The 27,921-nt window shown below is 51.1% G+C and overlaps 2 protein-coding genes across 2 annotated transcripts; both read left to right on the forward strand.

Annotated features, from left to right (window-relative positions):
* The first annotated feature begins 228 nt into the window (after positions 1 to 228).
* On the forward strand, positions 229 to 12,786 carry LOC104307007 (NADH-cytochrome b5 reductase-like). Its single transcript, XM_009908031.2, has 6 exons — positions 229 to 419; positions 1,654 to 1,802; positions 3,144 to 3,231; positions 7,467 to 7,571; positions 9,727 to 9,930; positions 12,514 to 12,786. Exons 1-6 carry the CDS (start codon positions 243 to 245, stop codon positions 12,715 to 12,717), a joined length of 927 nt encoding a protein of 308 aa, XP_009906333.1. The 5' UTR covers positions 229 to 242; the 3' UTR covers positions 12,718 to 12,786.
* Positions 12,614 to 27,585, forward strand: CDCP2 (CUB domain containing protein 2). Its single transcript, XM_009908033.2, has 7 exons — positions 12,614 to 12,704; positions 19,214 to 19,347; positions 20,954 to 21,301; positions 21,380 to 21,721; positions 22,187 to 22,540; positions 26,394 to 26,572; positions 27,211 to 27,585. Exons 2-7 carry the CDS (start codon positions 19,272 to 19,274, stop codon positions 27,523 to 27,525), a joined length of 1,614 nt encoding a protein of 537 aa, XP_009906335.2. The 5' UTR covers positions 12,614 to 12,704; positions 19,214 to 19,271; the 3' UTR covers positions 27,526 to 27,585.
* The last annotated feature ends 336 nt before the right edge of the window (positions 27,586 to 27,921 follow it).

Here is a 27,921-nt window from a genome sequence, read left to right on the forward strand (position 1 = left end):
GTCTGGTGCAGTTGCTGCAATGCCTGGCACTTCTGCACTGGACAGTGGCAGAGACAGCGGCTGAGGGAGCAGAGCAGGCCCTGGGTCAGCTCACAGGTTTTCGGTTCCCTCAGTCCCTGAGATACGTATGCAGGATGCTTAAGAGAGATTTTTTTCTAAGTCCTTCAAATAATGGCAGGCTGATGAGCATTTGCCACTCTTCATCATGCTGGTTTTGATGCAGGGCTTGTGTTTTACAGACAATGAGTGGAAATGAGCAGGACTGGCTGGCTCTGAAACCTCAGGAACCTTCTCCATCCCAGTGCTGCGGCAGCGGCTGCAAACCCTGCATCTATGATGTGTATGAGAAGGAGCTTGCACAATGGGAGAGGGCCAAAGCAAAGCAAGACAAAAGCCTCCTCATGGAGAAGAAGGAGCAGGTCAATTTATCTTCATCACATCCTGGAGCCTGTGCTTTGATCATACTTGTTAGCATGTGGGGCTGTGGTGATGGGCGAGGGATGCGGCGACAGATTAAAGCCCTGCCTTAAGAGAAGGCTGGAAAGGCAATTCCCCAAACTCTGCCTTCACAGCGACCCTCCCCCTTGCCTGCCCTCTCCCTGCTGTAATGTGATTTTCCAAGTGTCGAATTCACCCTGGTGTCGCATTACAGCCCTGGGTGTGCAGCCTCCCCTTGCTGGTGTACCCCAGCCAGCCAAAGCCAGCCTCTTTGTAAGTGGGAATTGGTGGAAGGTACAAAGAGCCACGATTTTCTCTGACTGTTTCCTCAGAGAAACTCTGTTTGTCTGACCTTTTTCATCTCTTCCTGACTTTCAAGGCTTGTATTTTGAGGCTGACACAAAAAGAAAAGACCAAAAAAAAAAAAAAAGGCTGCATTGTGTGTGGTGGAGTAGTTGTCTTTGGAGCATGATTTGAAACTTGTCAGTGCCCTTTTAGATAGGATTAACCGTGGGGAATGGAAAAAAAAAAATAGAAATGGGTAGATTCAGATTGGATGTCAGGAAGAAGTTCTTCCCCATGAGGGTGGTGAGACACTGGAACAGGCTGCCCATGGAGGTGGTGGAAGCCTCATCCCTGGAGGTTTTTAAGGCCAGGCTGGATGTGGCTGTGAGCAACCTGCTGTAGTGAGAGGTGTCCCTGCCCATGGCAGGGGGGTTGGAACTAGGTGATCCTTGAGGTCCATTCCCACCCTAACAAATCTATGATTCTATGCTGGGTCAAGCAAAAGTGATCAGTGCTGAAACAGCTGACAGTATTCCCTATTTGCAGTGGTCATCAGTGGGGGGTGGGTTTCAGAGCTGTCCCCAAAGCAGTGCTGTCAGGGTTCTCTCTTGTTTCCAGCTGCAGTGAATCATCATAGGATGACCTGGCTGTTAGGTGTGAAAAAAAAATAATAATGGTAAATAAAAAGTAATTTACAAAGAGGGGAGGTGGGGAAGGAATGCAAGATCCCGAAGTGCACGCTGCAGAACATGATAATGAATCAGCAGAGAGCTGGAATTTGTGCTGGGCCCCAGCGTTTAATGGGCGTTCTTCTGGAGGCCTGAATATCTTCTGGCGCTAAATTAGCAGGCACGTTTGCTTCCAGAGGAAGAAATGAAATAATAAAAGGCACCATCTAAAGCAAGTAATTATTTATTGTTGTTCTTGCAGAGCAATAATTCAGAGCTGAATCCAGATACATTTACTGCATTCAACATAAGCTCGGTGGAGCAGCTAACAGAGGACACCTACCAGTACAGATTTGAATTGCCGGGAAATAGCAGCCTGCGACTGCGTTTAGGACAACATATCGTGTTAAGGTATTGTTTTCTCTGCCAGTTAAACAGGCTGCATTATGTAACCTAGTACAGAGGGGTTTGTCAATAGACAAAGGCTTCATACCAGGCAAATCATAATTTCTGTACCTCCACACAATGATGCAGTTGAAAGAACTTGTGAGCTTGCTAGCTCTGCTAATTTCATGGTAAAAGCCGTTCCAAGGGCTGTATTTTTCTTCAGCATTATCCTTGCGTCAGTGGGTCAGAAAGAACCAGTTGTGATTAAGAAAACCCATTTGCAGCAAGAAAGACTAAAAGGAATAGATTTTACAACAGATTATTTACTCCAGCATGTTGGAATGAAGACAATGAGCTGCACTTAACCCCAGAGCTCGGTGTGTTACACCCCGTACCTCGGGGGCAACTCAGTGCCCAGGGTGTTACCACGATGTCCAGGGGGTTCCTGATTTCTAGCAGAACAACCCCACTGTGTAGTTTATTGCTTGCCAGAAAGGGGCCACTTGGGAAAAGTTTTATGTCTCTCTCAGCCATCTGTGGTGATCATTGCCAGATAGAAAAAGTCATGTTACGATGCCATTGATCTCTATCTGTTGACGTTATTTGTGCGTTAACAGCTGATGTGTACAGCTGGCTGCTGAAAGTACACCCTTCTCCCTTCAGCCATCTCTCATCATGCAGCAGAGGAGAAGGTTTTGGTCATAGAATTACAGAATCAATAAGGTTGGAAAAGACCTCAAAGATCATCAGGTCCAACCTGTCACCCAAGATCTCATGACTACTAAACCATGGCACCAAGTGCCACGTCCAGTCCCCTTTTGAACACCTGGTCACTTCAGTCAATCACAGTCGGCAGCAAAGAGCAAGGTGGATATATTCCATGGAAAGAGGATGCTTACAGGAGAACACAGTGTGTATCAATGAGACCTCAGATCAAGGCTGTGCCCTAGCTCTCACCATTTAATTGCCAGATGCTGTCTAGGTACAGAAGGAAGTTAGACCCCGGGCCAGAAGAGACAGCAAATTTATCCCTGAAAGCATTTTCTCTCCCTTTTCTCTGCCTTTGCCACTCTTGTACGTTCAACTGTTCCTCACTAAACATCTCAAACATGCTCTTTCCAGGACTGTGTTGAGAATGTTTGGTACAGCTGGGGCCACCATCGGGAGAACAAAAGGTGCATTTAGCCATTATGTTTCCCCCCGGATTTTTACCGCTGGAAGGGAAATGTTTGGCATCTGTGCACGGGCTGGGCTGCTGAGAAGAGGACCTGCTGCCTCCCTCCCTCGTCTCCCCAGAGAACTGCAGGAGTTGGGTAATGCCGGTTGATGGCCTGACTCACAGTGGGTTCCTGTTTCTCTCCTCAGAGGAGTGGTGGATGGATTGGAGGTCCAGCGAGCCTATACTCCAATCAGCCCAGGGAATGCAGAGGGGTACTTTGAAGTTTTAATAAAAGTAAGTAAGCCTGTGCCACATGCACTGGAGTCCAAGGTGCAGGGATTTCCTTTAGGAACCAAGCACAGCTGTCAGTGCGTCAAGCCAGACTCTCTCAAATCCCTCATGGACCATTTCTGTGGTGTTTTGAAGCAGTGGTGCTTTGCTGATTTAAAAACTGCAGGGTTTTTTTTTTCCCCCCACAAAACTGAAAGCAGAGGAAGGTGACACACAAACAAGTGCTTTGCCACATGAGCCCTCTTAAGCGTTTGGGAGAGCCTCTTGAGAGCCCTGTGGTCACCAGCATGGAAAGAGGTGCCCATTTCACTTCCCAGGTTTCACTTCTGCCTTTTCAGTCTGTCTTTTGAAATCACAGCCACTTGTCAGCCCATTTGAGCCACTGGTTTTGGGAAGCCTTTGCCCAGCTGTTACCTTCCCCTCTGTGTTTTGCTTGAAGAACACTTCATTTTGTTTAAAAAATGTGGACAGGCAGCAGGCAGCTGTTTCTGGTTTGCAGGCAGGGCTCTGTAGCTGCCTGCAGTCTGAGAGGGTCCCTGTGGCCCATGGGCACAGGCTGCACCTGTTGGGGTGGACTGGGTGGTAGAGCCTCACTTTGGCCATTTTAACCCTCCTGGAGGTCCCCCCCAAATGCTGGTTGAGTTTGAAAGGGTTTAATAGGAGAACTTGGCTGGAAATTTGACTGCAAGTCTGCAGGGCCCTCATAAATGATGAGTGTGTGTGGAGAATGTCAAATTGGGGAAGATGTTTGTGATACTGCCTTTGTGTGTCACTGGTGGCTCCTCAGGGCAGGCACAGCCTTCAGTATGGGTGCACAATGTAGAGTGCTGGGTGTCCCAAGTGCCTTGCAGAGAATCATAGAATGGTCCAGGCCTGAAGGGACCTCCAAAGGTCTGACCTCCCCACAGTCAGCAAGGGCATCCCCAACTACATCAGGTTTCCCAGGGCCTCTTTGAGCCTCACCTTGAATATCTCCAGGGAAGGAGCCTCAACCACCTCCCTGGGCAACCTATTGCAGTGTTCCACGACCCTCATAGAGAAGAACTTCTTCCTGATATCCACTCTGAATCTGCTCTTCTCTAGTTTGAAGGCATTGCTTCTTGTCCTGTCACTGTAGGCCTTTGCAAACAGTCTTTCTCCATCCTTCCTGTAGCCCTCTTCAGGTACTGGAAGGCAGCTATTCGGTCTCCCCGGAGCCTCCTCTCTAGGCTGAACACCCCCAGCTCCCTCAGCCTGTCCTCACAGCAGAGGTGCTCCAACCCCCTGATCATTTTCATGGCCCTCCTCTGGACATGCTCCATCAGGTCCATGTCCTTCCTATATTGAGGGCTCCAGAGCTGGATGCAGTACTCCAGGTGAGGAGTACTCTCACCAGAGCAAAGTGGCAGAATCACCTCTCTGGGTCTGCTGGCAACACATCTTTTGATGCAGCCCAGGATGTGATTTGCCTTCTGGGCTCCAAGCTCACACTGCCTGCTCATGTCCACTCGTGACCACTCATCATCTGCCTGTCTTCCAGGATTTCACATTTTGGGGTTTATTGTGCACTGTAGGTTGAAACACAAACCCTGTTGTTTAGAAAAGTGTACAGCTTCTGTAGGACACCCCTGGGAGGGTCATTTCACCGTTCTTGTGGCAATTGGGGTGTGTGGCAGGGGAGAGAAACGTTGCATTCGAGGCGCGTTAATAGGATACGTTCACAGGATGAGTGAAATTTCATCTCTGCTTGCTTATTACTCCCAGGTTTTGCATTTCAATAATAATAGTAATGATTGTAATGATACCTTCCCTTTATATAGACCCTTTCATCCCAAAAGGAGCTGTAGTTATTCTCTGGCAGTGACAAAGGAGGTTGGTAACACCCAGTGTAAAGCAGCCGTTTTTCTAACTCACCCTGTAGGTTGTGGTGGATTTCACACCATTCAGGCAATTTTGGAAAGTGCTATATTATTATTACCATGCAATCCAAGCACTGTTCAAACCCTCTGCCTCCTGTTATTAGAGCATTGCATTTGTGATACTACAGTTAAAGAGTGAGGGAGTTGCCATTTACAGGGCATAACCCTCTTTTTGAGTGATTTTATAATGTTAGGGTTTCGCTCCATGTAAAACTGGGTGTAGAAATTTTCCCCCAGGAGATAATTATTTTTTTTTCTTTCTATTTAGGAAGGGGGGGGGGGAAAAAATCATTTTAAGCCCACTCAATCACTTCTCACTTCAGTTTTTGGAAATAATTTTGGTGAAAGAAGGATTGTTTTAGTTTCCATTACCCTGCTCTGTTGGGAATTAGCAGTAACTGAGGCTGACTTTTCCTGCTCTTGCTTTGGGTTTCCATATATATTTGAAGAAGGTAGATATCAACTACTACTCTTTTGATGCAGGTGGATGAGTACCTGCCCAGAACATAAAACTCAGAGCCTGGATGTGTTCATTACCCATTTACTCATTGATTCTAACAGCTGCTGCTAATAGTTCCTCATACTTTGGGTATCTTGTTTAAGTGAGGTTGTTAGGAGAAGGAGAGGAGTATCTGGGACGGGGACCCGCTGGAGAGAGTCCAACAGAGAACCACGAGGACAATTAAGGGACTTGAGCATCTCCCTTATGAAGAGAGACTGGGAGCTCTGGGGCTGTTTAGTCTTGAGAAGACTGAGAGGGAATCTGATCAATGTCTATCAGTATGTGAGGGGTGGGTGTCAAGTGGAGGGGGCCAATCTCTTTTGGGTGGTGTGCACTAATAAGACAACAACAGGTACAAGCTTGAACGTAGAAGACTTCACCTCAACATGAGGAGAAACTTCTTTACAGTGAGGGTGAAAGAGCCCTGGAATAGGCAGCCCAGAGAGGTTGTGGAGTCTCCTTCTCTGGACACATTCAAAACCTGCTTGGATGCATCCCTGTGCAGACTACCCTGGGTGATCTGCTTTGGCAGGGGGGTTTGACCCAATGATCTCTGGAGGTCCCTTCCAACTTCTAATGTACTGTGATACTGTGATCTGTGTTCTCTATTAGATCACACTCCCTGCAAGCACAAGCACATGCTTACTCATTCACATTTTCTCAGCTTCTTTGTGGTTGCCCAATTTTGTTTGCCTGCAGTGCAGCTTGGTGGCCAGCCAAGGCCCTGGGCTGTGGATCTGGGCTTCCGTCCAACGCTTGTGCAGAAGAGACCCTAAAACACGCTCCCTTCGTCAGGGCTGGAGTCTTTCAGGGCCTGTGTCACATCTCATCTTTTGACCTCTGCTTGTGTGGCTCTTCCTCAGCCTTAGCAGCAGCATCACCACTGTGTGAGACCAGTTGTTGCCACATCTGTTGGACTTATCTGCTCTTTCTGTTGGATCAGCCCTTGTTCTCCAGCCAGGTCCCATAGGCTGTGGCTGTTCTCATTACCCATCAAGTGGTCATACCTTTAAAAAACATATATATAGCACAGAGCAGCAAGGCTGCTTGGGTGAGCCCTTAATTTTGCTCCTCTATTTCTAGCAAGCACTGACCCTTCCTCAGCAGTCACAAATGAGGTCAGTATTCCTCCAGGCAAAAGCCTAGGTGATCTTGTTCGTGCCTGGTAGAAAGTAAGGCAGATTTTAACTCCTCATTTTGTTACATGAGGCCCACAGTAACTTCTTTTCTATTTTTTTAAATGGAAGGCATCCTTCAGCATCCAGATGATCTGTTCTGAAAACAAGGGTCTTGCAAATGAGAAACCTGACTTTGGGTCACTAATTGTAGCAAAACAGCATCTGGGAGACTGAAATAAAAGCAAGAGCTTTGCAGCGTTTATATAACTGTCGGTACCCAGAGGGCATTTCCAGACCCCATACCCTGAGATTTGGAGAGCACTTGAAGGCTTGGACTGTGCTTTGCATTCAAGACACTCATCTCTCTGTGCTTTGTAAGCAAGAACTCTGATAAGCTTTTTCCAGTTTTGGAAATTCAGACTGCAGGAGAGTGGGTTGTGTTTACATTCTAGTCAGGCTGGAATGGGTCCAATGTGATTTAATTTAAATGCCTTTGTTTTGGGTATAACTTCTGAGTTATTTTTCAAATAGAATGAGCTTTCTTTTTCAATGCATGAAATGAGTTTGGGGTGGGGTTTTTTGGTTGTTTTGGGTTTGGGTTTTTTTTTTTTTTTGTCCCCTTCTTGTTTAAATGTAGGTAACTTTATAATTGACTTTAAGCTGGGAAACTTTCCAACAGAGTCTAATTATTCTTTCCTTTTGTGCACTGTTTTTTATTAGTGCTACAAAGCTGGGCTGATGTCACAGTACATCAAAACCTGGAAGAAAGGAGATGTGGTCTTCTGGCGTGGGCCCTTTGGAGGCTTCCCATATCGACCTAACCAGGTTAGCTCCCTAAGAGATGTAGGATGTGCCAGCTCGTGGCAGCTTGCTTTGTTTAATGATCCAAGGGGAAGGCATTGATTTGATAGCTCTTTTCATGATTTCATGCTATTGTGAGACCCCCATCTCAAATACTGGGTCCCATTGTGGTGTCCCCAGCATAAGAACAACACAGAGCTGTTGGAGAGAGCCAGAGGAAGGCCACAAAGATGATCCAAGGTCTGGAGCACCTCTGCTGTGAGAATAGGCTGAAGGAGTTGGGGTTGTTCAGCCTGGAGAAGACTCCAGGGGGACCTTACAGCTGCCTTCCAATAGCTGAAGGGATCCTACAGGAAGGCTGCAGAGGGAATTTTCATAAAGGGGAATGGTTTGAAACTGAGGGAGAGCATGGTTAGACTGGATCTTAGGAAGAAACTCTTCACTAGGAGGGTGGTGGGACTCAGGAACTGGCTGCCCAGGGAGGTTGTGGATGCCTCCTCCCTGGGGGTGTTGAAGGCCAGGTTGGATGAGGCCTTGAGCAGCTGAGTCTAGTTGAGAGGTTGGAGTAGATGATCTCTGTGGTCTCTTCCAACCTGAACCATTCTATGAGTATTTTAGGGACTTCTTGGGTTGCTGTACAGTACTGCAGCATTAGCAGTCAACCTTCTTTGAACTGGAGAATATTTAAGAAGGAAGAGGAGAGGGAGGTGGACAGGAGCCTGGAAATGATTAGGCAGGCTCTCTGTTCCTTGCTTCCATTAGGCACTCCTGATGTGTTGAACAAAGGGAGCTCACTCTGCACCAGTACTGAGCTTGGATCAGTTCTTGCTTTGTCTGAGGCACGTTGCTGTTTTGTGAGTGAGCAGAAGCGAAGGGGAGGTGTTGATCTTCTCCTCTCTTGGGTATTCTCTGAACTACAGCAGCTCCAGTGAGGTGTTGTGTCACCCAGCCACTCTGCAACTGTTGATCCCACCTGCTGATACCAGCCTTGCTGCAAAGAAAGGCAGATCCAGTTTCAGGAGAAGGCTTCTCACACATACTAATTCAGTTACTTAATTCTGACCTTTCAAATGAGGAGTGAAATTGAAACACTGATCGTTAAGATCCAAAAGCCTTAGGGTTTTGCTGCTTTTTCCCTCCCCAAACCCAACAAAAATAAGGCTGTAAAAATCCCAGTGGCTGAGCTCCATGCAGAGCATTGTGTCCTGCTTCCCAAAATACTCTCCCTGCCGTTTTAGGCCACTGTTCTCTCCTTAAAAGCTTCCAGATAACCATTTGGGACAGAACACAGCAGTCATGCCTAGAAGTGGCTGTGTTCAAGGACCTTCTGGGTGATCTGTGTACTTGCAGTTTGCAAAGCACCTGAGGAAGCTTCAGAACACCTTGCTGTAGAACAATTTAGGATTTATAGGTGCCAAATATCAGTATCAGAGCAAAACTGATTTGTCTCTATTTGCAAAACTGATTTGTCTCCATTTGCTGCCAGTATCACAGGATTCAGACTCAGGCAGATTTGATCAGTTCACAATAAACTACCCAGTCAAAACAGAACCTCTGAGGGCTTCATAGGGACTTAAGCCCCAGTTCTGACACTGATGCACTGCCTGGCAGCTGGGGACCTTCTGTCTTCCTCCTCACAGCACTTTACTGCCTGAAATCCCTAATTCCTGTGGAGTGGAGGTCCCCTCTTACAGGTGGGGAGCACTTGGTGCTGCTGGTAGCCCTCTGAGAAAAGTGAGATAATGCACCAGGAAGATCCATGGCTCAGGATGGAGAGGAAACCATTTCCTCCAGAGAACATGCAGGGCTGTACTTGGCAGCATCCAAAATAAACAGAGGGATCATTTCCAGTGGGAAAACAACCCACAGTGGGTCAGCAAAGTGTGCTGCAGAATCAAAACTGAAATACAATTGAGCTGAAATCGAGGCTAAAGTGAGGATAAATGTTTAGATTTGGGTAAAACAGAGTTTGGTTAGATTTGATACATAAACCCTGAGAGTGCTGTCTGTAATCCTCTGCAGACAAACACATCCTGAGAGTTGAATTGACTTCATGACCTTCTGATACATTCTCTCTCTCTTGAGGGACCCTCTGCTAGTGTGACAGCAAGAAGGAAGTGGCAATGAGCACTCTGTTTGCAGCCCCCACAGCTCATTCTGAACTCTGTTCTGTTGCTAGCACGGAGAACTCCTCATGCTTGCATCCGGGACCGGCCTCGCACCCATGCTTCCCATACTGCAGTCCATAACTGCAGATGAAGAGGATGAAACCTTTGTGACTCTTGTGGGCTGCTTCCCTACATTTGACAGCATTTATCTGAGACCTCTTCTCCAGGATCTGGCTCGCTACTGGAACGTCAGAATACGTTATGTCCTAAGCCAGGTAAATCAATGACTACAAGGTGTGTTTGTGTGAAGGTTCTGAGGTGGAACCTCCTCATGTTGAGGTGGAACCTCCTGTGCTGCAGTTTACATCTATTGCCCCTTGTCCTATCACAGGGCACAACTGAGCAGAGGCTGTCCCCTCCCTCTTGACACCCAGCCATCAGATATTTATAAACATTTACTAGATCCCCTCTCAGTCTTCTCTTCTCCAGACTAAACAGCCCCAGGGCTCTCAGCTTCTCCTCATAGGGCAGTGCTCTAGCCTCTTCACCATCCTTATAGCCCTCCATTGCAGATCCCTGTCCCTCTTGAACTGTGAGCCCAAAACTGCAAGCAATATTCCACTCACTAGGGCAGAGTAGAGGGGAAGGAGAACCTCCCTCGATCTGCTGGACATGCTCCTCTTAATGCACCCCAGGATCCTGTGAGGTGAAGAGGAACAAGCAGCAACACTTGCTTGCCTGAAATTCTCCAGTCTGGCAGCAACCTGGGAATATGCAGCAGATTTATGATGACAAAATATACTTGATGACTGGGAATTAATTCTGGGAGCTGGGATTGTTTAGTCTGGAGAAGAGGAGGCTGAGGAAGACAATATTGCTCTCTACAGCTACCTGAAAGGAGGCTGGAGGGAGGTGGGTGTTGGTCTCTTCCCTCAAGTAACTGGCAATATGACAAGAGGAAATGGCCTAAAGTTGCACCAGGGAGGTTTAGATTGGATATTAGGAAACAGTTTTTTACTGAAAGAGTGCTCAGGCATCGGAAAAAGCTGCCCAGGGAGGTGGTGGAGTCACCATCCCCAGAGGTGCTCAAAAACCATGTAAAAATGGCACTTCAGGGCATGCTTACTTGAGCATGGTGGTGATGGGCTGGAGGTTGGACTCAAGGCTCTTAGAGGTCTTCTTCAACCTTAATGATTCTGTTAGAAGAGCAGAGGAGGCAGAGGCACCTCAACATGAGGAGGAACTTCTTCAGTGTGAGGGTCCCAGAGCACTGGAACAGGCTGCCCAGAGAGGTTGTGGAGTCTCCTTCTCTGGAGACTTTCAAGCCCCATCTGGATGTGTTCCTGTGTGAGCTGTGCTGGATTCTATGGTCCTGCTCTGACAGGGGGATTGGACTTGATGATCTTCAAAGGTCCCTTCCAACCCCTAACATCCTGTGACCCCTTCAGGTGTTGGAAGGCAGCTCTGAGGTCCCCCTGGAGTCTTCTCTTCTGCACACTGAAGAACCCCAGCTCCCTCAGCCTATCCTCGCAGCAGAGGTGCTCCAGCCCTTGCATCACCTTTGTGTTCCTTATTTTCTATTCATTGCTCATGGCCAGAGCTCTTGTCTTTCAGTATGTTAGCACTGACTTCCCAGCAATTATTTTTCCCAGCTGACCCATTTTTAAACTTTAAGTTGTTTCCCTCTCTGTAAAATTGCTTTTCAAGCCCAATCCATGGGATGAGGGCATACTTCTCAGTGGTCTTACATTTGGAGCAGTCTTTTTTCATTCTGGTGGGTCCCAAAGTTGCTGCTGTTCTGCCCAGATTTGGAAGCTGAGAATTATCTCTGTCAGAGATGAGGATTCATTGCAGGGAGGATACAGAAAGAATTATTTATGCTGAGGGAATGAATCCCATTGCATTTTTAGTTCCTCAGATGAATCATTTTTTTTTTGTAGCTCTCGTGGTGGATCTGCCTCATACATTATGTTCCACATGCATCCTTGGCACGTTGAGATGGGACACAGAGAAAAGTGTGATTTAGGCTCCTTCCTAGGAGTGAGTGGTGATTGTCTGTGGCGGCAGAGCTTACCTAGCCCTTGCAGGACTGTGCTGTCTCAGGAGCCCGAGGAGGTCTTGAAATTCAATCAGTGAAGGGCAAGAAACCCACCTGACCCCTGTCAACACTGCCTGCCCCCTGTGTGCATCTCTCCCTCTCCTCTCTGCTTTCAGCAGGTCTGGTGTGGTCTAGCAATGATTCCTTTATCCTCCCTTTTGGGAATTATCTGTCTGTCTGTCCCAGTATTTCGTGCTGCCGCCTGTCACCACCGCATCTGAGCACCTTCTGCTTCTAATTAACAGCAGCAGGGGAGTCCTCACTGGATCTAACACCATGGGGTCTAACATTCCTCATGAGATCAGAGGTGTCTTGAGAGCAGGGCTGGCTTCCTTCAATTTTGGTCAAGGAAGATGAGACTTGGGACTGGAAAGAGGCTTGGGAATGGAAGAGGCAATAGAGAGGAATAAACCTGGGATTTAGGATTTGGGAATGGAAAAGGCACAGTGAGAAGTGGTTCTCAAAGGAGAAGATTCTGCATTGTATTTTGGTGCTAGTCACGCTCTGACTTTCTTCAGTCCACTCTGAGTGAGTGGCCAGGTCTCATTACAGGGAAAGCTTGGACCTGGGCTCTGGAAGAGGAGGGTGCCTGAGCTCTGGAAGAGGAAAGTAGCTCTCGGGGTTGGTCTCTTCTACCCAGATGGAGTCATAAGGGAGACAGAGATCCTGTGAAGTACTCTGAGGTGAAGAGGGAGATTAGGCTGTAAGCAATTAATTGTCCTTTTTAACATGACACACTGCATCCCTTTTGTCTTCTCAGGAAACATCACTGGAAAAGCTTCCTTGGAGCTATCAGGAGAACACCTACGCCGGGCGTCTCGACGAGGGCCTGCTAAAGACAGTAATAAATTCCTGTCAGAGGAAGCCATTTGCATTAATCTGTGGCTCTTCTGCATTCAATGAAGATATGAAGAGATACCTGAAAGCTGCAGGAATTGAAGAAAATTCTTGGTTTGTCTTCTAGCAGGATATTCCTGACCTAAGGAATCTTAGGTCCAGCCTTGGGTGTCCCTGTTTCTCTGCAGACATGGCTCAGTCAGTTGTCTTGGTCAGCTGAGTTCCTTGTACATACTCTTTCACAGGCTGTGGGATCAAGGAATTGCCTCTAGTATGATTCTCACTCTTGAGAGTGTTTTAAGGATCAACCATTCCAAAGTGGCTTCTACAATCACCCACACCTCAGGGAGCAGCATGGTTAATGTTCAACATGGACCAGCAGTGTGCACTTGCAGCCTGGAAAGCCAATCACATCCTGGGCTGCATCAAGAGAAGCAAAGCCAGCAGTTCGAGGAAGGTGATACTCCCCCTGTACTCTGCTCTGGTGAGACCCCACCTGGAGTACTGTGTCCAGTTTTGGAGCCCCTATTACAGGAAGGATCTGGAGGTGCTGGGGTGTGTCCAGAGAAGGGCCACAAGGGTAATCAGAGGGCTGGAGCACAAACAGAGTTGGAGCTGTTCAGACTGCAGAAAAGAAGGCTCTGAGGAGACCTTGTTGTGGCCTTCCAGTATCTGAAGGGGGCCTACGAGAAAGCTGGGGAGGGACTTTTTAGGGTATCAGGTAGTGATAGGACTAGGGGGAATGAAAAAAAACTAGAAATGGGGAGATTCAGGTTGGATGTTAGGAAGAAGTTCTTCCCCATGAGGGTGGTGAGACACTGGCACAGGTTGCCCAGGGAGGTTGTAGAAGCCTCATCCTTGGAAGATTTTAAGGCCAGGTTGGATGTGGCTCTGGGCAACCTGCTGTAGTGTGAGGTGTCCCTGCCCATGGCAGGGAGGCTGGAACTAGATGATCCTTGAGGTCCCTTCCAACAATTCTATGATTCTAATGTTAGTGGAAGTCTTCATATGCAACTTTGAGATCTCCTAAGGGTACTAAAAGGCCTCCAAGTCCACAGCTCTGCTGTAATATGAACGTCAATGTCTTGCTTTGCAACCCCTGCTAGTCTACACTGATCTTGTGCCCTGTTAGGTGTCCAGAGGAGAGATTCAGTCCTCAAGGAGATGACTGCCTGGCTGCAGGAACAGCAGAGCACTGGCCCATTACTCTGGAGTCCACAGGGCTCATTTTGGTTGTGTCATCTTGCTGGGTGATGCCAGGCAGGTTGAGTCAACCTCTCTGAGCCTCAGTTACACCAGAAGGCAGACAAGGTACCAATGTCCTCTGAGAAATGCCCTTCCAACCATGTGCAGAAAAAGTCATACCTGGGGATGGAGTTATACATGATGCCCACTGAGGACTCTATCAGGCTGTCCTCTTGCCCTAGCACAGCTTGCATTGCCAGGCCACATGATTCACCCTTGACCTGCTGCCTGGAGAGAGAGAGCATGTCCTAAAACTTTGTGAGAAAGCATCTGGCTTGTAGGTGCTGTCTCTGCTGGGGAGGATGCTTGATTGCTTTCCATGTCCCCTAAGTGGTGTTCATTAAAGGGGACCTCTTCTCAAACAGACAGCTCTTTGTTTTTGTCACAGGCCTCTCAGAGGTGCCCAGGAAGGTGCCATAAGCCTACAGCAACACAACCTGAGGTGTGAAGGCTTCACAGAGCTTTGCTGGGGTGCTTCCCCATGAGGCAGGGGATAGAGCACAGAGCCTGGAGGAAAGCAGCCCTGCAACTGCCCAGGCACAGCATCCAGCCTGAGGGCCCTCATCTCTTCCTCCTGATCCAGCCAAAGAAGTTGCTGCCTTTCCTCTGAGACATCTGCTGTCCACTCCTTTACCTTCTTAGACCTCCATGCTTACCTGGAAATGCGACCTTCTTGCATGCCCTTATGTTTTCCCATTCATTCCCAGTTCATCCCATGCTGAGATTGCCCAGGCTGAGAGAAATCCAGGGAAGTTGTCTGCCTTCAATTCAAGGCAAGTTCTTGACTCTCATCACAGAATCAACCAGGTTGGAATAGACTTCCAAGATCATCAAGTCCAACCCCATGTAATCAACTAAACCATGGCACTAAGTGCCTCATTCAGTCTTTTCTTAAACAGCTCCAGGGATGTCAACCCCACCACCTCCCTGGGCAGCCCATTCCAATGGGCAACCTTTCTCTCTGTGAAGAACTTCTTTCTAAGATCAAGCCTAAACTTCCCCCTACACAGCTTGAGACTTTGTCCTCTTGTTCTGGTGCTGGTTGCCAGGGAGAGGAGACCAACCCCCACCTAGCTACAACCTCCCTTCAGGTAGTTGTAGAGAGCAATAAGGTCTCTCCATAGCCTCCTCTTCTCCAGGCTAGACACCAGCTCCCTCAGTCTCTCCTCATAGGGCTTGTGCTTCAGACCTCTCCCCAGCTTTGTTGCCCTTCTCTGGGCATGTTCCAGCAACTCAACATCTTTCTTGAACTGAGGAGCCCAGAACCAGACACAGGACTCAAGGTGTGGCCTAGCCACTGCTGAGTCCAGGGCAGAATGGCTTCCCTGCTCCTGCTGGCCACACTATTCCTGATGCAGGCCAGGATGCCCTTGGCCTTCTTGGCCAGACTGCTGGCTCATGTTCATCTGCTGTCAACCAACACCCCCAGGTCCCTTTCTGCCTGGTGTGCCTAAGCCACTGTGGAGTGGAGGTGCTTCTGTGCAGCATGGGGCTGGCAAAATCAGGAGCTGCTTTCTCCACTCGCTCTCCCTACTTCAGCCCTAGCTGGGAAACAGGGACACCTGAACACCTTCCTTCTCGTCCCTCTTGCTTTAACCATTCTTGCCTTTCTTTTTGCTGAAACTCCACCCAGGCTTTCTGCAAAAGCTCGAAGTCGAGCTCCAGGCTGGCGGGGGGAAGGCGACGTCTTGCTGCGCGCAAGCTGGGGGCTGTGCCTCCCGGTGCCCCCCCAATCTGGCTGGGTATTTCAGCACATATGGGCCACCGCCGTGCAGCCCTCCCCAGCTGGTCCGGCCGTTCTGCTGCGAAGCCTCCCGCCTTTGTTCCCGGCTCAAAGGGAGGGTGGTGAGAGACGGCGCAGGCTGTGAGTGCTGCGGGTTGCAATCCTGCAAAGGCAGGCTGCAGGCGGAGCGGCAGGCGGCGGTGCCTGCCGGCTCGGCGCGCCCGAGGGGACCCGGGGTCCCTGCGAGACGGTCTCTGTGGGGGAGATGATGTCCTTGGAAGCAAAAATTCGAGGGGGGGGCTTTAAAATGCCTGTGGACGCTTTGTTCTCCATTTCTCTGCCCTCCTCTCCCTTCCCCCTCCTGCCTTTTGTCATGTCTTAGGCTTACTCCCATACGAGTTCCCTCATCCTAACCCTGTCCCCCGTGGCGACAGCTCCTTTCAGAGGCTTGCCTGTCGTTCCTGCAAAGGAACACGAGATGGAAAAGCTCTCAGGCAGGATTTTTCCGTATTGAGGGAAGAGGAAAGGTTTGCTTCCCCTTGGAGGCAGGAATTACTCGGTGATGGCAGTTCCATAGGCAAATGCTGGTGCTGCTGTCGGTGACTGAGCAAGCTGTGGAGCCAGGGGGGTGTGAGCTCCCTGCAGTGGTGGGTGGCTGCTGCCAGGCCAGGGTAGAGAGGTGCTGGCAGGGTGCCCCAGTGCTCTGGCCACCTCCTGGGAAGTCTCTGCTGCCTGTGCAGCACTGTGCTGGGAGAGAGGCTCTGCTTTGCTTCGCTTCCTTCTTCCTCGTGCAGCTTAAATACCTTCTTAATTTCATCTCATTATTTCCTGCCTAAATAATTCTTGTTTCTCCTGGGGACTGTGTTTAAACCTTTGATCTCCTCTGAAGTCTCACAAGTCCTGATCACATCCTTTCTATTTAAATGAATCAAATGCCTTTTTGACTCAGGATTTATAAAGCTGCCCACAGAGGAACAGAGGCAGCCCCAATGTGGCACACCTTGCAATCACCCAACGTGTTTCTGGCTGGAGCCAGAGCACCCTGGGCTGATCCAGACCACCTCCAGCCAGACCTCTGTGCAGAAGGACCATCCTGGGTCCTCTGTAGCTTTCCTCCATCCCTCCAGCTGCACTCTTCTGCTGCATCTCATTGCCCTCAACCTCCCTCCACCCTCTCTCCTGGCTCTGTGCTGTTGGATTCAGGCCCAGCTGGGGAAGGGCTGTCCCCAGGTCAGGAGAGGGTGAATCTGCCAGTGGTTGATGGATGGCATCTCCTGGGAGGGGGACACAGCTGCTGTGCTGCACAGCCCAGACCCCCCCCTCTCCTGGGGGTATTGAGATGCAGCTCCCTCCCTCCAGCTACCCCATAGGTACTGGTGTGCCCAGCACTGCATCCATGCTGGGATGTGTCTTGACACTGAGGCTGGCAGTGGGAGGGCTGGAGGACAGTGGGTGTTGCTGGAGGGTGTTGCTGCTCAGTTGTGCAGTGATGGAGAAGCAGGGAGCACATTGTCCCTAGGTCCAGCTGACTGTGGCTGGGAGGCTGAGCACTCCTGGCTGAGCCAGGGTCATGCTATGGGAATGCCCAGGAGAGACACCTGCAACATGGACTGTGGTGCCAGACCTCTCCTGCTGGCTCTGCATGTGCTGTACAGGGCACTGGGACAGATCTCTCCAAGGGAAGCTGCCAATTCAGCTCTTTAGTGTCCCTAAGAGGAATCCCTCTACTCAGCCCTAATCAGACCATGTCTGGAAAAGTGTCCAGTTCTGGATTCCCCACTTCAAGAGGGACAGGGAACTGCTTGAGAGAGTTCAACAGAGAGCCACAACGATGATGAAGGGACTGAAGCAGCTCTCTTATGAGGAAAGACCTGTGTTTGTTTAGTCTGGAGAAGATAAGGCTGAGAGGAGATCTGATCAATGTCTACAAATACCTGAAGGGTGGCTGTCAGGAGGGTGGAGCCAGGCCCTTTGCAGTGATACCCAGTGACAGGGCAAGGGGCGATGGATATAAACTCAATCACAGGAAATTCCATCTCAACATGAGAAAAAACTTCCTTACTGTGAGGATGACAGAACACTGGAACAGGCTGCCCAGAGAGGTTGTGGAGTCTCCCTCTATGGAGATATTCAAACCCCACCTGGATGTGTTCCTGTGTGATCTGCTCCAGGTGATCCTGCTCTGGCAGGGGGGGTGGACTGGATGATCTTTCAAGGTCCCTTCCAACCCCTAACATTCTGTGATTCTGTGAACCCCTAGGATTCTGTGACTCTAAGAGGTCTAGGGGGAGATGTGCCAATGTCACAGCCATCTCCCAGAGCTTTGCACAGGGAGAGCTGCCTTGCATCTTCTTGTTTGAACTCCTGCTACTTGTGGGGTGACACAGTGCCCAGAGTCCCAGGACAGACGCCTCCGTGTCCTCTGCCTCAGCTGGGCTCAGAATGGAGGCCTTTTGTCTGGGATGCCCCAATGATCTCAGCATGGCTCCAGCAAGGCCAGGCAGTGGGGAGAGAGCCTGTACCAATGTTGTTGTTATTATCACCCAGAAGTACAGGCAGGCACTTAACGACCTTGGCATGGAGCATTTCCTGGGGATTCACAACCAGTTGGCGTTAATGGTCCTTTGCTGCACCTCAGGCCATCAGCTCCTCCCAGCCCATCATTAATCCACAGGAAATGTCTCAGGCATCGATCCTCCTTGCTTAATTAATAAATGCAACTTGTCTCCCAGCCTGAGATTTACAGGCACTGGTGGCTTTCAAGGTGACTTTTTTAGCACAGGTTGCTCACACCAGGGAAGGCCTCATGGGTTTTTCTTCCCTGGCATTCATCTGGGTGTGGGCTATGGCAGCAGGAAAGTTTTTTTTCTCTCCTGGGTAGGGGGAAGGACCCCAGCAGCTGCTGGGTTTGGGGTTGCTCCAGCTAACATGGCATAGCACAAGGAGCACTTCATCCCCACTGAACCGGGGGCTTGGTTACCTTTGGCTGGGTGCATCCAAGAGCCTGGGCAAGGAGGAGCACGGGGCAGCATGGAAGAACATGGTTCTCCAGGGCCTTAGCAGATTCTGTAACAATCAGTGGGTTTTTTGCCCTCTGCTTCTCCTCAGGAGAGGTGGGGTTTGCTCTCTTCAGTGCTCACAGCTGCTGCTTTCCCAGGCTGAGCATCCCACAGAGCTGGGCTCTTGCTGCAGGGATGCTGGCCTGGAGATGTGGCCATGGCCCTGTTTCTCCAGCCTTTGCCACTGTTTGGCTTATGCAGTGGGTGCTGCAGGATAAATCATGTTAATTCCTGAGGAGCTTTTCCCTGCTGTGTCTGAAATGCCCATTTTGGTTGGCTGGCTTGCCTGGCAAGCTAAATTATTTTCATTGCCCCTTAAGGGCATACTGTCAGCCCAGACTTACTGCCTTTGCACACCCTATCTGTAACATTAATATTGCTCCTAAATATGGTGTATTGACAAGGTATCTGCTATAGTGTAAATCCTTGGGACATTTGATCCAGATCATTAAAACTGAGTGAAGGAAGGGAGGAATAGATCAAGTTACCTTGCTGCTCTTAGTTGAAACAAGTGATGAATTATTCATTCTGCTATTAATTCTAAAGTCCTGCTGCTTTTTATTTATTTCTCTCTTTATTTATTCTTTTCCTCCCAGATAGACAGCTCCAAAAGGATGCTCAGGTGCCAGTGAGGGGAGATTTGCCTGCCAGAGGATGGGGTGCTTGGGGACTGGCTGCCTGGCAGCGCTGGCTGTGCTCTGCGGGACTCTCGGGGATGCTCCCAGCAGAGGTAAGAGCCCATCTCCCAGTGGGCACCGCAGGGCAGATGGGCACCTTTGCTTCCCAGGGGGGAGAGGGCTGTTTGTGGGTGCTGCAGTGGCTCTGGGGTGCGAGCAGGGCCCAGGTCTCAGCCCGTGGAAGGAGAGGGGCTTGCTCAGGCTGGGGTCTGCCATTGCCGTACAGGGCACTGCTGGAGCTTCTGCTTCACTCAAGGCTGCAGGTGGGGGATGTCCTGTCCTGCTGCACAGATGCTCTACTGAAGGATTTGGTGACTCCTGGAGCTGCACACCAGATGTATATATGTGTGTGCTGCTGGGCATGTAATACACCCTGCCCTGCCTGGGATAATGGCTCCCTGGGACATGGGGCACAGTGAGAAGATAACATAGCGGGGTGAGGGGCAGTGGGGGCCAGCCCAGCACAGTAACCTGGCTAATGAGCAATGCCCCTTCCTGAAAAGGGTAGAGCCTTTCTCACAAAAGGGCTGTGGCAGAAATCAAAATGGGGGGCAAGCAGCCTTCTGCCTGCCCTCTGCTGCCTTCTCACCCTACTGTCTGCATGTATCTGGGCTTCCTGGAGCACCCTAAGGCTCCCAGCCTTTAACCCATTGATCTGCCAGCCCCCTGGTTACTCAGCCCCCCACCCCTACCCCCATGCTCCCTTCTTGGCTGTTTATTTCAGTAGCATTCTTCCTGTGTAACCAGCCTCATATTACTTCATTGCCTACCCCCAGCAGTTAGCAGGGTGATTTTAGCTCTGGCCAGCTTTGCTGCTTGTGCCAACACACACGAACTGCAGCCCCTTACCCATCTGCACCCACAGGAGCCCCCCTCACCAGGAGGTCACCACAGGAGGCAGCGTGATGAAAAGCAGCACGCTGGCTGACTATTGATTTGCAATATACTTGTCCCAGATTGATGGCAGCGAGCACCCAGCCATGCCTGGGAGCCCACACCTGTCTCCTGGGACCTACTCCCTCCCAGACATGATGCATGTGCCCACTGTATCAGACCCTTCACCCCAACCCTAATCAGACTCAGGGGCAGGTGGCTGTCACCTCCCTCCCTGCCTTATTTTATAACATCAGTGTCTCAGGATAAAGATTTCATTAGGGAATCGATCCCTACCTGCAGAACTCGTGGTTAAACACATCAAGCCCTTCACCCCTGTTTCTGTCAGCTTCAGTTCACCAACACCATCATCATATGGAGGAAGTATCATCAGGGGGAAGACATAAACCTGACCTGGGCAGTCAGGGCACCAGTGAGCCTGGAAGCACCCAGCCTTCCAAACCAACTTCCTGCTTTTTTTTATCCCAGCAATAAACAGATGGAGGGATGCTGGCAGGACAAGCTCACGGGTACAGCTGAGCCCTGCTGCAGCTATGCCATGGGGATGCTCAGGGCTAATAGTGGGAGAAGAAGGTGGGGGAGGGATGAAGGGTGATGGAGGGCACATGTCTGCCATGGAGAAGGGGTGGCAAACCCAGTGGGGGTCTGCAGGGCACTGGTGTTTGGGTAGTGCCAGTGGTGGGATGGATGGATGCTGTGCACCTTGCCTTCGTCCTTTTATGCATCTGGAAAGGGGAATGTTACGCCCACCTCTGTGTCCTCCAGGCATCAAATGTGGAGGGGTGCTCTCAGCACCCTCTGGCAACTTCTCCAGCCCCAACTTCCCAGGGCTGTACCCCTATGAGACAGAGTGCACGTGGCTGATCGTGGTGGCCGAGGGCTCCTCCGTCCTGCTCTCCTTCAGTCACTTCGAGCTGGAGTACCACGACACCTGTGCCTATGACTACCTCCAGGTCTACAATGGGGCCTCCCGGGACCGAGGCAACCTCCTGGGCACCTTCTGTGGCCACAGCCCTCCTCCACCCTTCTCTTCTGCCTGGCACGTCATGGCCGTCGTCTTCCGCTCCGACCGCCACGTGGCCAAGCACGGCTTTGCTGCTGCTTACCAGAAAGGTAGTAGGTAGGGATGGGGGGGGACCATCCATCCACCTGTTCTCCTCCACCATCCTCATCATCTCTGCCTCCCGACAGATGCCTGTGGCGGGCAGCTGACAGGGCTGTCTGGGGAGATCACCAGCCCCCGCTACCCCGAGAGCTACCCCAACGACGCTGAGTGCCGCTGGAGGATCGGAGGGCCTGGCGCTGGCCCCCTCACCCTGGTGTTCACTGACTTCCAGGTGGAGGGGGGCCAGGGATGCAGTTTTGACTTCGTGGCCCTTTTCGATGGCCCCACTGCCGCTGCCCCCCGCCTGGGACGCTACTGCGGCAGCAGCCGGCCACCCCGCACCGTCTCCTCCACCCCACACCTCCTCATCCTCTTCAAGTCAGACTTCAACATCGGTGGCAGGGGCTTCAAGGCTCATTTCTACTCAGGTGCGGGAGTCTCAGCAGGGTGGGGGGGTGGGAAGGACACGGGAATAGGTGCCCAAGGTGGAGATGCTGGCCCTCATGGAGGAGAGCTTATGAGATGCTGATATGAAGTGCAAACCACCACCCAATGCAAATGGCATCCTCCCAGGATGGCTGGGAGGCTCTCCCAGGCCCTGGGCTGTCTTTCCCCTGAGCGAGAGCCACCCTTCTCCCTTGCTGATGCCATTCCCTGGGGATGTGGGGTTTGCTCATCTGCCCACGTAGGGCTGTGGCCACCTTGGGTGTTTCCATCCCCCAAAACTGATGGGTGTCCGTCGGCCAAACGCAAGGCTGGGGAGCAGTGAGGTGCAGGGCAGAGCATCCTTTAGCAAGAAACCAAGTGCCTGCTCATCCCCCAGCTCATCCACACCCAGGGGACTCTTACACCTGCCTTAATGTTTTTCTTTTTCTCCTTTTCTCCCTGAGCAGGCGAGTGCCAGGAGGTGTTCACCACCATCAAAGGGAATTTCTCCAGCCCCCAGTACCCCAGCTTCTACCCCAACAACCTCAAGTGCCAGTGGAGCATCCAGCTGCCCCTGGGCTACCGGATCAAGGTCTTCTTCTTGGACATGGAGCTGGAGGGCCGCAGCAGCCTGACGGGCAGCTGTGACTACGACCACCTGGCTGCCTTCGAGGGCAGCACCGAGAACGGGTCCTTGGTGGGGCGGTGGTGCGGGCGCGACAGCCTGGCCCCCCTCACCTCCCGCAGCAACCAGCTGCTGCTGGTCCTCCACACTGACCGCAACACGGCCAAGAGAGGCTTCTCCGTTGCCTACGTGGGAGGTAAAGTCTCACTTGGGTGCTCCTCAGTGCTTTACTTCCATCAGGACATGCTTGAGACCACATCACTGCCAGAAGGACTGTGCAGTGCCTGTGCCTAGAGACGAGGAGGCTCAGGAAAGACCTTATTGCTATCTACAACTGCCTGAAAGGAGGTTGCATCCAGGTGGAGGTTGGTTTCTTCTCCCAGGCAACCAGGAACAGAACAAGAGGACACAGTCTCAAGCTGTGAAGGGGGAAGTTTAGGATTGATCTTAGAAAGAAGTTCTTCCCAGAAAGAGAGATTGGCCATTGGAATGGGCTGCCCAGGGAGGTGGTGGGGTTGATGTCCCTGAAGGTGTGTTCTTAAGAAGAGACTGGGTGAAGCACTTAGTGCCATGGTCTGGTTGATTAGATAGGGTTGGGTGATTGGTTCAACTTGGTGATCTTGGCGGTGTCTTCCAACCTGGTTGATTTTGTGATCCTGTGATAGCTGTCTGCACGTGGCTTCTTAGGGGTGGGTTGGAGAAAAGGTGATTTCCAGCTGTCCCAGAGTGCATGATGTGATCTACGTCGTGGTTAGCATTCAGGAGACGATTTCCAGCTTCTCCTCCCTGCATCTCTGCCGCTGCCATGCTCCTGCTCCTCTCAGGGCATGAAGGAGAGAAAACCTGGGGGGGGTGTTAAGGAACCAAAGCCCAAGGAAAGCCCTGTTCCCTGCTGCCCAGCGAGCAGGCAGACATAAACCCCAGCCAGCCAGCCCTGCCAGCCACCTCCCCACCGCTGCTGTGCCCTGTCTCCCAATCAGAGCATCTACAGCTGGTAGGAGGAGTGGTCTGTAACCTTTCTGATGTATTTGCCAACCTTTGCACCTCCAAAGCCAGCAAATTTATGGTGTTCCTTGTATTTCATGATAATTACATCTGAGCTGATCTGTGTGTCAGGGATGCCTCAGGCAGGGACAGCCTTGCAGGCTGGCTGGAGCCAGAGCAGGGCTGCAGGATCAGCAGCACAGGAGCTGGGGGTGCTTGGCCCCATGTTTATGAGCTTTTGTCCCTCAGCAGCAAAATTGTTCTTCTTTCCAGTGTAGCAGAAGGAGTTTGAGGGGGTGTGGCTCTTAGGAGTAAGAGATGGGATAGAGTTTTGTCCTGAGCCTCTGTGGCCTTACAGGGAGCAAGGCTTTACCAGACATCTAAGCTTTGGTGTGCACAGCAGGTCTGTCCCTGTCCTTGTGCTGCTTCTTGCTGGTTTACAGCAGTGTGCAGGGAGAGGAATCTTAGCCTCACTGTGTGTGGTCACAAAGAAACCTCATTCCTGGCAGAGAAGCTTGCAGACAGATAGATGGGATGCTAGCTGAAAAGCAGGGGCAGCCCCATCACAGAGAGGGGTGTAACTTCTCCCAGCTGCCCAAGGCTCCTGCAGCCCCCATTGCATGCTGCTGGATATGTGTTGAGGGAAGAGAGAAGGCTGGAAGTGAAACCAAGCCTCCTCTATAAAGCTGATGCTGCCTGCTCCCTTTGCCTGGCAGTTTGGGCACCTGCTTGCACATAGGATCACAGCCTGCATGGCACATAGGGTCACAGGATGTTAGGTGTTAGAAGGGGCCTTCAAAAATCATCAAATCCAGCTCCCCTGCCAGAGCAGGACCATAGAATCTAGCACAGGTCACACAGGAACACATCCAGATGGGTCTTGAAAGTCTCCAGAGAAGGAGACATCCATCCACCATCACCCTGCCAACAGAGTGGTGCTCACAATGGCAGCTACCAGCCTCCCTTCACCATTGCCTTCCTTGAGAGCCCTTGGTGGCAAAGGGGCACCTCGGCCACCATGTCCACGTGCAGAACTCTTCAGCCATGCAGGTATTTTTCTTTCATCCTCCATGTCCACACCCCAGAGGAGACCTTCTCACTCTCTGCAGCTGCCTGCAAGGAGGCTGAAATGAGGTGGGGGTTGGTCTTCCAGGTGACAAGTGACAGGAGAAGCTGCACCAGGGGAGGTTTAGGTTGGATAGTAGGAAAACTCTTCATCAAAAGGCTTGTTGAGCCCTGGAAGAGGCTGCTCAGGATGGAGACACCATCCCTGGAGGTGTTTAAAAGACATGTAGATGTGATGCTGAGGAAAATGGTTTAATGGTGACCTGGCAGTCACTGGATTAATCATTGGGCTTGATCTTAAAGGTTTCTTCTGACCAAAAGGATTCTATTATTCTATCCACAGCCCTTCAGCCATGCAGATATTTTCCTTTCAGGTCCATGGAAGGACATGGCTTGGGCTGGGCATATGTGATTTATAGCCATCTGAATGAAAGCCTTCATGCCAGGAGAGAGGATCCATTTCCCCCTCCTCCTGATCTAATGCACTTCAGTTATTTGGTGAATCTTCTAATGGTTTTATAATGCACTAAGCGAAGCAAAGGGACACTGGTTTGGGGTATTGATTTTATTGCATCTCACCAGTTTCAGGAGGCCAAGATTCAGAGGGAGCTGAAAGAACTCAATAATTTATACAGCCCAAGTGGTTGGCTCAAGCTGAGTGAGGATTAACTTTAAAGTATGGGGCATTTTTCCTCCCTGCTCCTTTCCTTGCGTGGATGCTTTCTGCATCCAGAGGGGCCAAATATGGTGCCAGAGGGAGACTGATGGGGGAGGCCTGGGTTGCTCAATGCCTCACTCCTCAGCATCATGAGCAGCTCAACAGCAGCTCCCCTTGAGCAGTGTTTGCTAGCTCCCCAGCAAAAATAACATTCTGGGGGAGGTGGAAGGCTGCTCAGAGAATCATTTCTGCTGGAAAAGACCATTGAGATTATGAGGTCCAACCATTAACCCAGCACTGCCCAGTCCACCACTCAACCATGTTCCTCAGTACTCCATCTACATGTCTTTTAAACACCTCCAGGGATGGTGACTCCACCACTTTGCTGGGCAGTCTGTTCCAGGCCTTGACAACCCCATTTGGGGAAAAAAATGTTCTAACATCCAACCTAAACCTACCCTGGTGCCACATGAGGCCATTTTGTCTTTGTCTTATCACTCGTTATTGGGAGAGGAGACCAACCCACACCTCTTTACAACCTCCTTTCAGGGAGTTGTGCAGAGCAAGAAGGTCTCCCCTCACCCTCCTTTTCTCCAGGCTATACAACTCCAGTTCACTCAGCTGCTCCTCATAAGACCTGGGGCATAAGACTCGTAAGACTGGTGATGCCTGGGACAAGACCTGGACTGGAAGGACACCCCAGGGCCAGGGACCCACCTCACCTCACTCTTCCTCAGGATCCATGTGGCAGCCATGTAGCTACATCACTCTGGGGCAGGTGTGGGGGTCCTCTGAGATGCATCTGCTCCATTTCAGCACTGTCTCTCCTGCAGAGGTGGTGCAGTGTGCAGGGGAGCTCTGTGCCCACAGCAAGTCATCAGCAAAGCTCTCGAGATCTAATCCTGGGCAGCAGCTCAAGTGTTTTGCTGGATTTGCAATGCTGGAGAGTGGCTGCTCTCACAGAGTAAACCCTTCCTTGCCTGTGGCAGTGCCAGCATGTCAGTGTTTCCTGGCACTTGGGTGTCACTCAGGGAACTGGGAAGGAGGACAAGGTTTGAGAGGTTTGGCAGTGTCTCTCCCCAGGGCACTGCCTGTGAGCCAGCCCTGCCTAACCTCAGCACAGTTCAGGGCTGCAACAGCAATACCTAAAATTCTGCTTTCTGCTTTTTGGGTGTAGCTCACTCATCATGTGAGACCTGCAGCAGCAGCAACACCAGGCACTGTGAGGTGCACAGCAAACTCAGGAGGCCATCAGTGTGCTGGGGACAGTGACTGTTGAAAAGGGCTCTGCACTGAGCCTGGGGAAATCCCTGACCAACCTTCATCTTTTCTGTCCCAACAGTTATGCCCATGAACGTCAGCTGCACCCGGACAGACTTCCACATCCAGATCCCTGTGCAGGCCCTGGCCCAGCTGGAGAGGAACAGGATTTATCTGGGGAACCCTTCCTGTGCAGCCCAGGTAGTTGGCGAGAACTTCAAGATACATGCCAGGTTCGACACCTGCGGCACCGAATCCCAGGTAAGCGGCTGGCAAACCCTCCTTTAGAGCAAGCTGAGTAGATGGTTAGCAGCTGCTGCAGAGAGGAGTTCTGAGTCCATCTCCCAACTTCCCAGGAGATGTTGGTGGGATCCATGGGCAACTGCCCTCCCAAGCCCTGTGAAATGTGTCCAGAGAAGGGCAACAAAGCTGGGGGGAGGGGTCTGGAGCACAGCCCTGTGAGGAGAGGCTGAGGGAGCTGGGGTTGCTTAGCCTGGAGAAGAGGAGGCTCAGGGGAGACCTTCTTGCTGTCTACAACTACCTGAAGGGAGGTTGTAGTCAGGTGGGGGTTGGTCTCTTCTCCCAGGCAACAGTGACAGAACAAGAGGATGCAGTCTCAAGCTGTACAGGGGGAAGTTTAGTCTTGGATGTTAGAAAGAAGTTCTTCCCAGAAAGAGAGATTGGCATTGGAATGGGCTGCCCAGGGAGGTGGTGGGGTCGAGGTCCCTGGAAATGTTTGAGAAAAGACTGAATGAGGCACTTAGTGCCATGGTCTGGTTGATTAGATGGGGTTGGGTGACGGGTCAGACTTGATGATCCCTCTTCCAACCTGGTTGATTCTGTGATTCTGTGAAAGGAGCAGCAGAAAGCCCTGCTGAGCTGTGGCCCTTGTCTTGCAGAAGCGCAACCACACAGCCGTCATCGTCAGCACCCTCTATGTGGATTTCTCGGCGGGCGAGCAGGAGGACATCCACCTGTACGAGCTGCAGTGTGAGCCCAAGAGGAAGGAAGCCTCAGCCACCCTCATCGCCGGCCCTGACCCAGCCAGGCTCAGCCAGGTGGAAAACCTGCTGGAGGTCCCGCAGCGGGAAGGGGAAGTGACAGTCACTCAGGACATCAAGAGCCAGGACACCAGTGACATCATCTTCATCAGCATCTGTATTCTGGCTGGGCTCCTCATGGTCATCGCTGTGGTGGGACTGGTGCTTCTGTAGGATGCTGCTCCTCCAGGCTTTGCAATCCCAGCCTTGTCCAGGGTGGAAACCCCCCCTCAGAATCCCGCCCCCGAGCCCAGGCTGAGCACTAATACAGCCACTCCGATGGACGTGCAGCTCCCAGGCCCTGAAACAGAGCCTGAAGCCAAGCTCCACCTCCTCCCAGCACCTGAACAATCTGGGCAGCAGGCAGCCTTTTCCCTTCCCGATTTGTTTTCCTCTGTTCCAATCTGTCCATTTGGCTGAGGAATGCGATTCTTGGTCTTCCTAACTCTTCCCACACCTGCTTCGATTTGTTTTCCCTCTGGTGCTGCTGCTTTCAGGAAAGAAACTTTCTTTGCCAGTGGCTGCACATCACGCTGTCGATTCTTCTGGGCTGGGCTCCTGAAGGTACAA

Source organism: Dryobates pubescens, chromosome 11 (assembly GCF_014839835.1).
Source record: "Dryobates pubescens isolate bDryPub1 chromosome 11, bDryPub1.pri, whole genome shotgun sequence".
Lineage (NCBI taxonomy): Eukaryota > Metazoa > Chordata > Aves > Piciformes > Picidae > Dryobates > Dryobates pubescens.

What these genes read in the sequence shown, in the direction of transcription:
- LOC104307007 (XM_009908031.2), top strand. Translation starts at nt 243, where the DNA reads ATGAGTGGAAATGAGCAGGACTGGCTGGCTCTGAAACCTCAGGAACCT. An exon ending in TCATGGAGAAGAAGGAGCAG is followed by an intron (nt 420 to 1,653) that starts GTCAATTTATCT and finishes TTGTTCTTGCAG; the next exon opens with AGCAATAATTCAGAGCTGAA. An exon ending in TCCCATATCGACCTAACCAG is followed by an intron (nt 7,572 to 9,726) that starts GTTAGCTCCCTA and finishes TTCTGTTGCTAG; the next exon opens with CACGGAGAACTCCTCATGCT.
- CDCP2 (XM_009908033.2), top strand. Translation starts at nt 19,272, where the DNA reads ATGGGGTGCTTGGGGACTGGCTGCCTGGCAGCGCTGGCTGTGCTCTGC. An exon ending in TGCTGCTGCTTACCAGAAAG is followed by an intron (nt 21,302 to 21,379) that starts GTAGTAGGTAGG and finishes GCCTCCCGACAG; the next exon opens with ATGCCTGTGGCGGGCAGCTG. An exon ending in CAAGGCTCATTTCTACTCAG is followed by an intron (nt 21,722 to 22,186) that starts GTGCGGGAGTCT and finishes CTCCCTGAGCAG; the next exon opens with GCGAGTGCCAGGAGGTGTTC.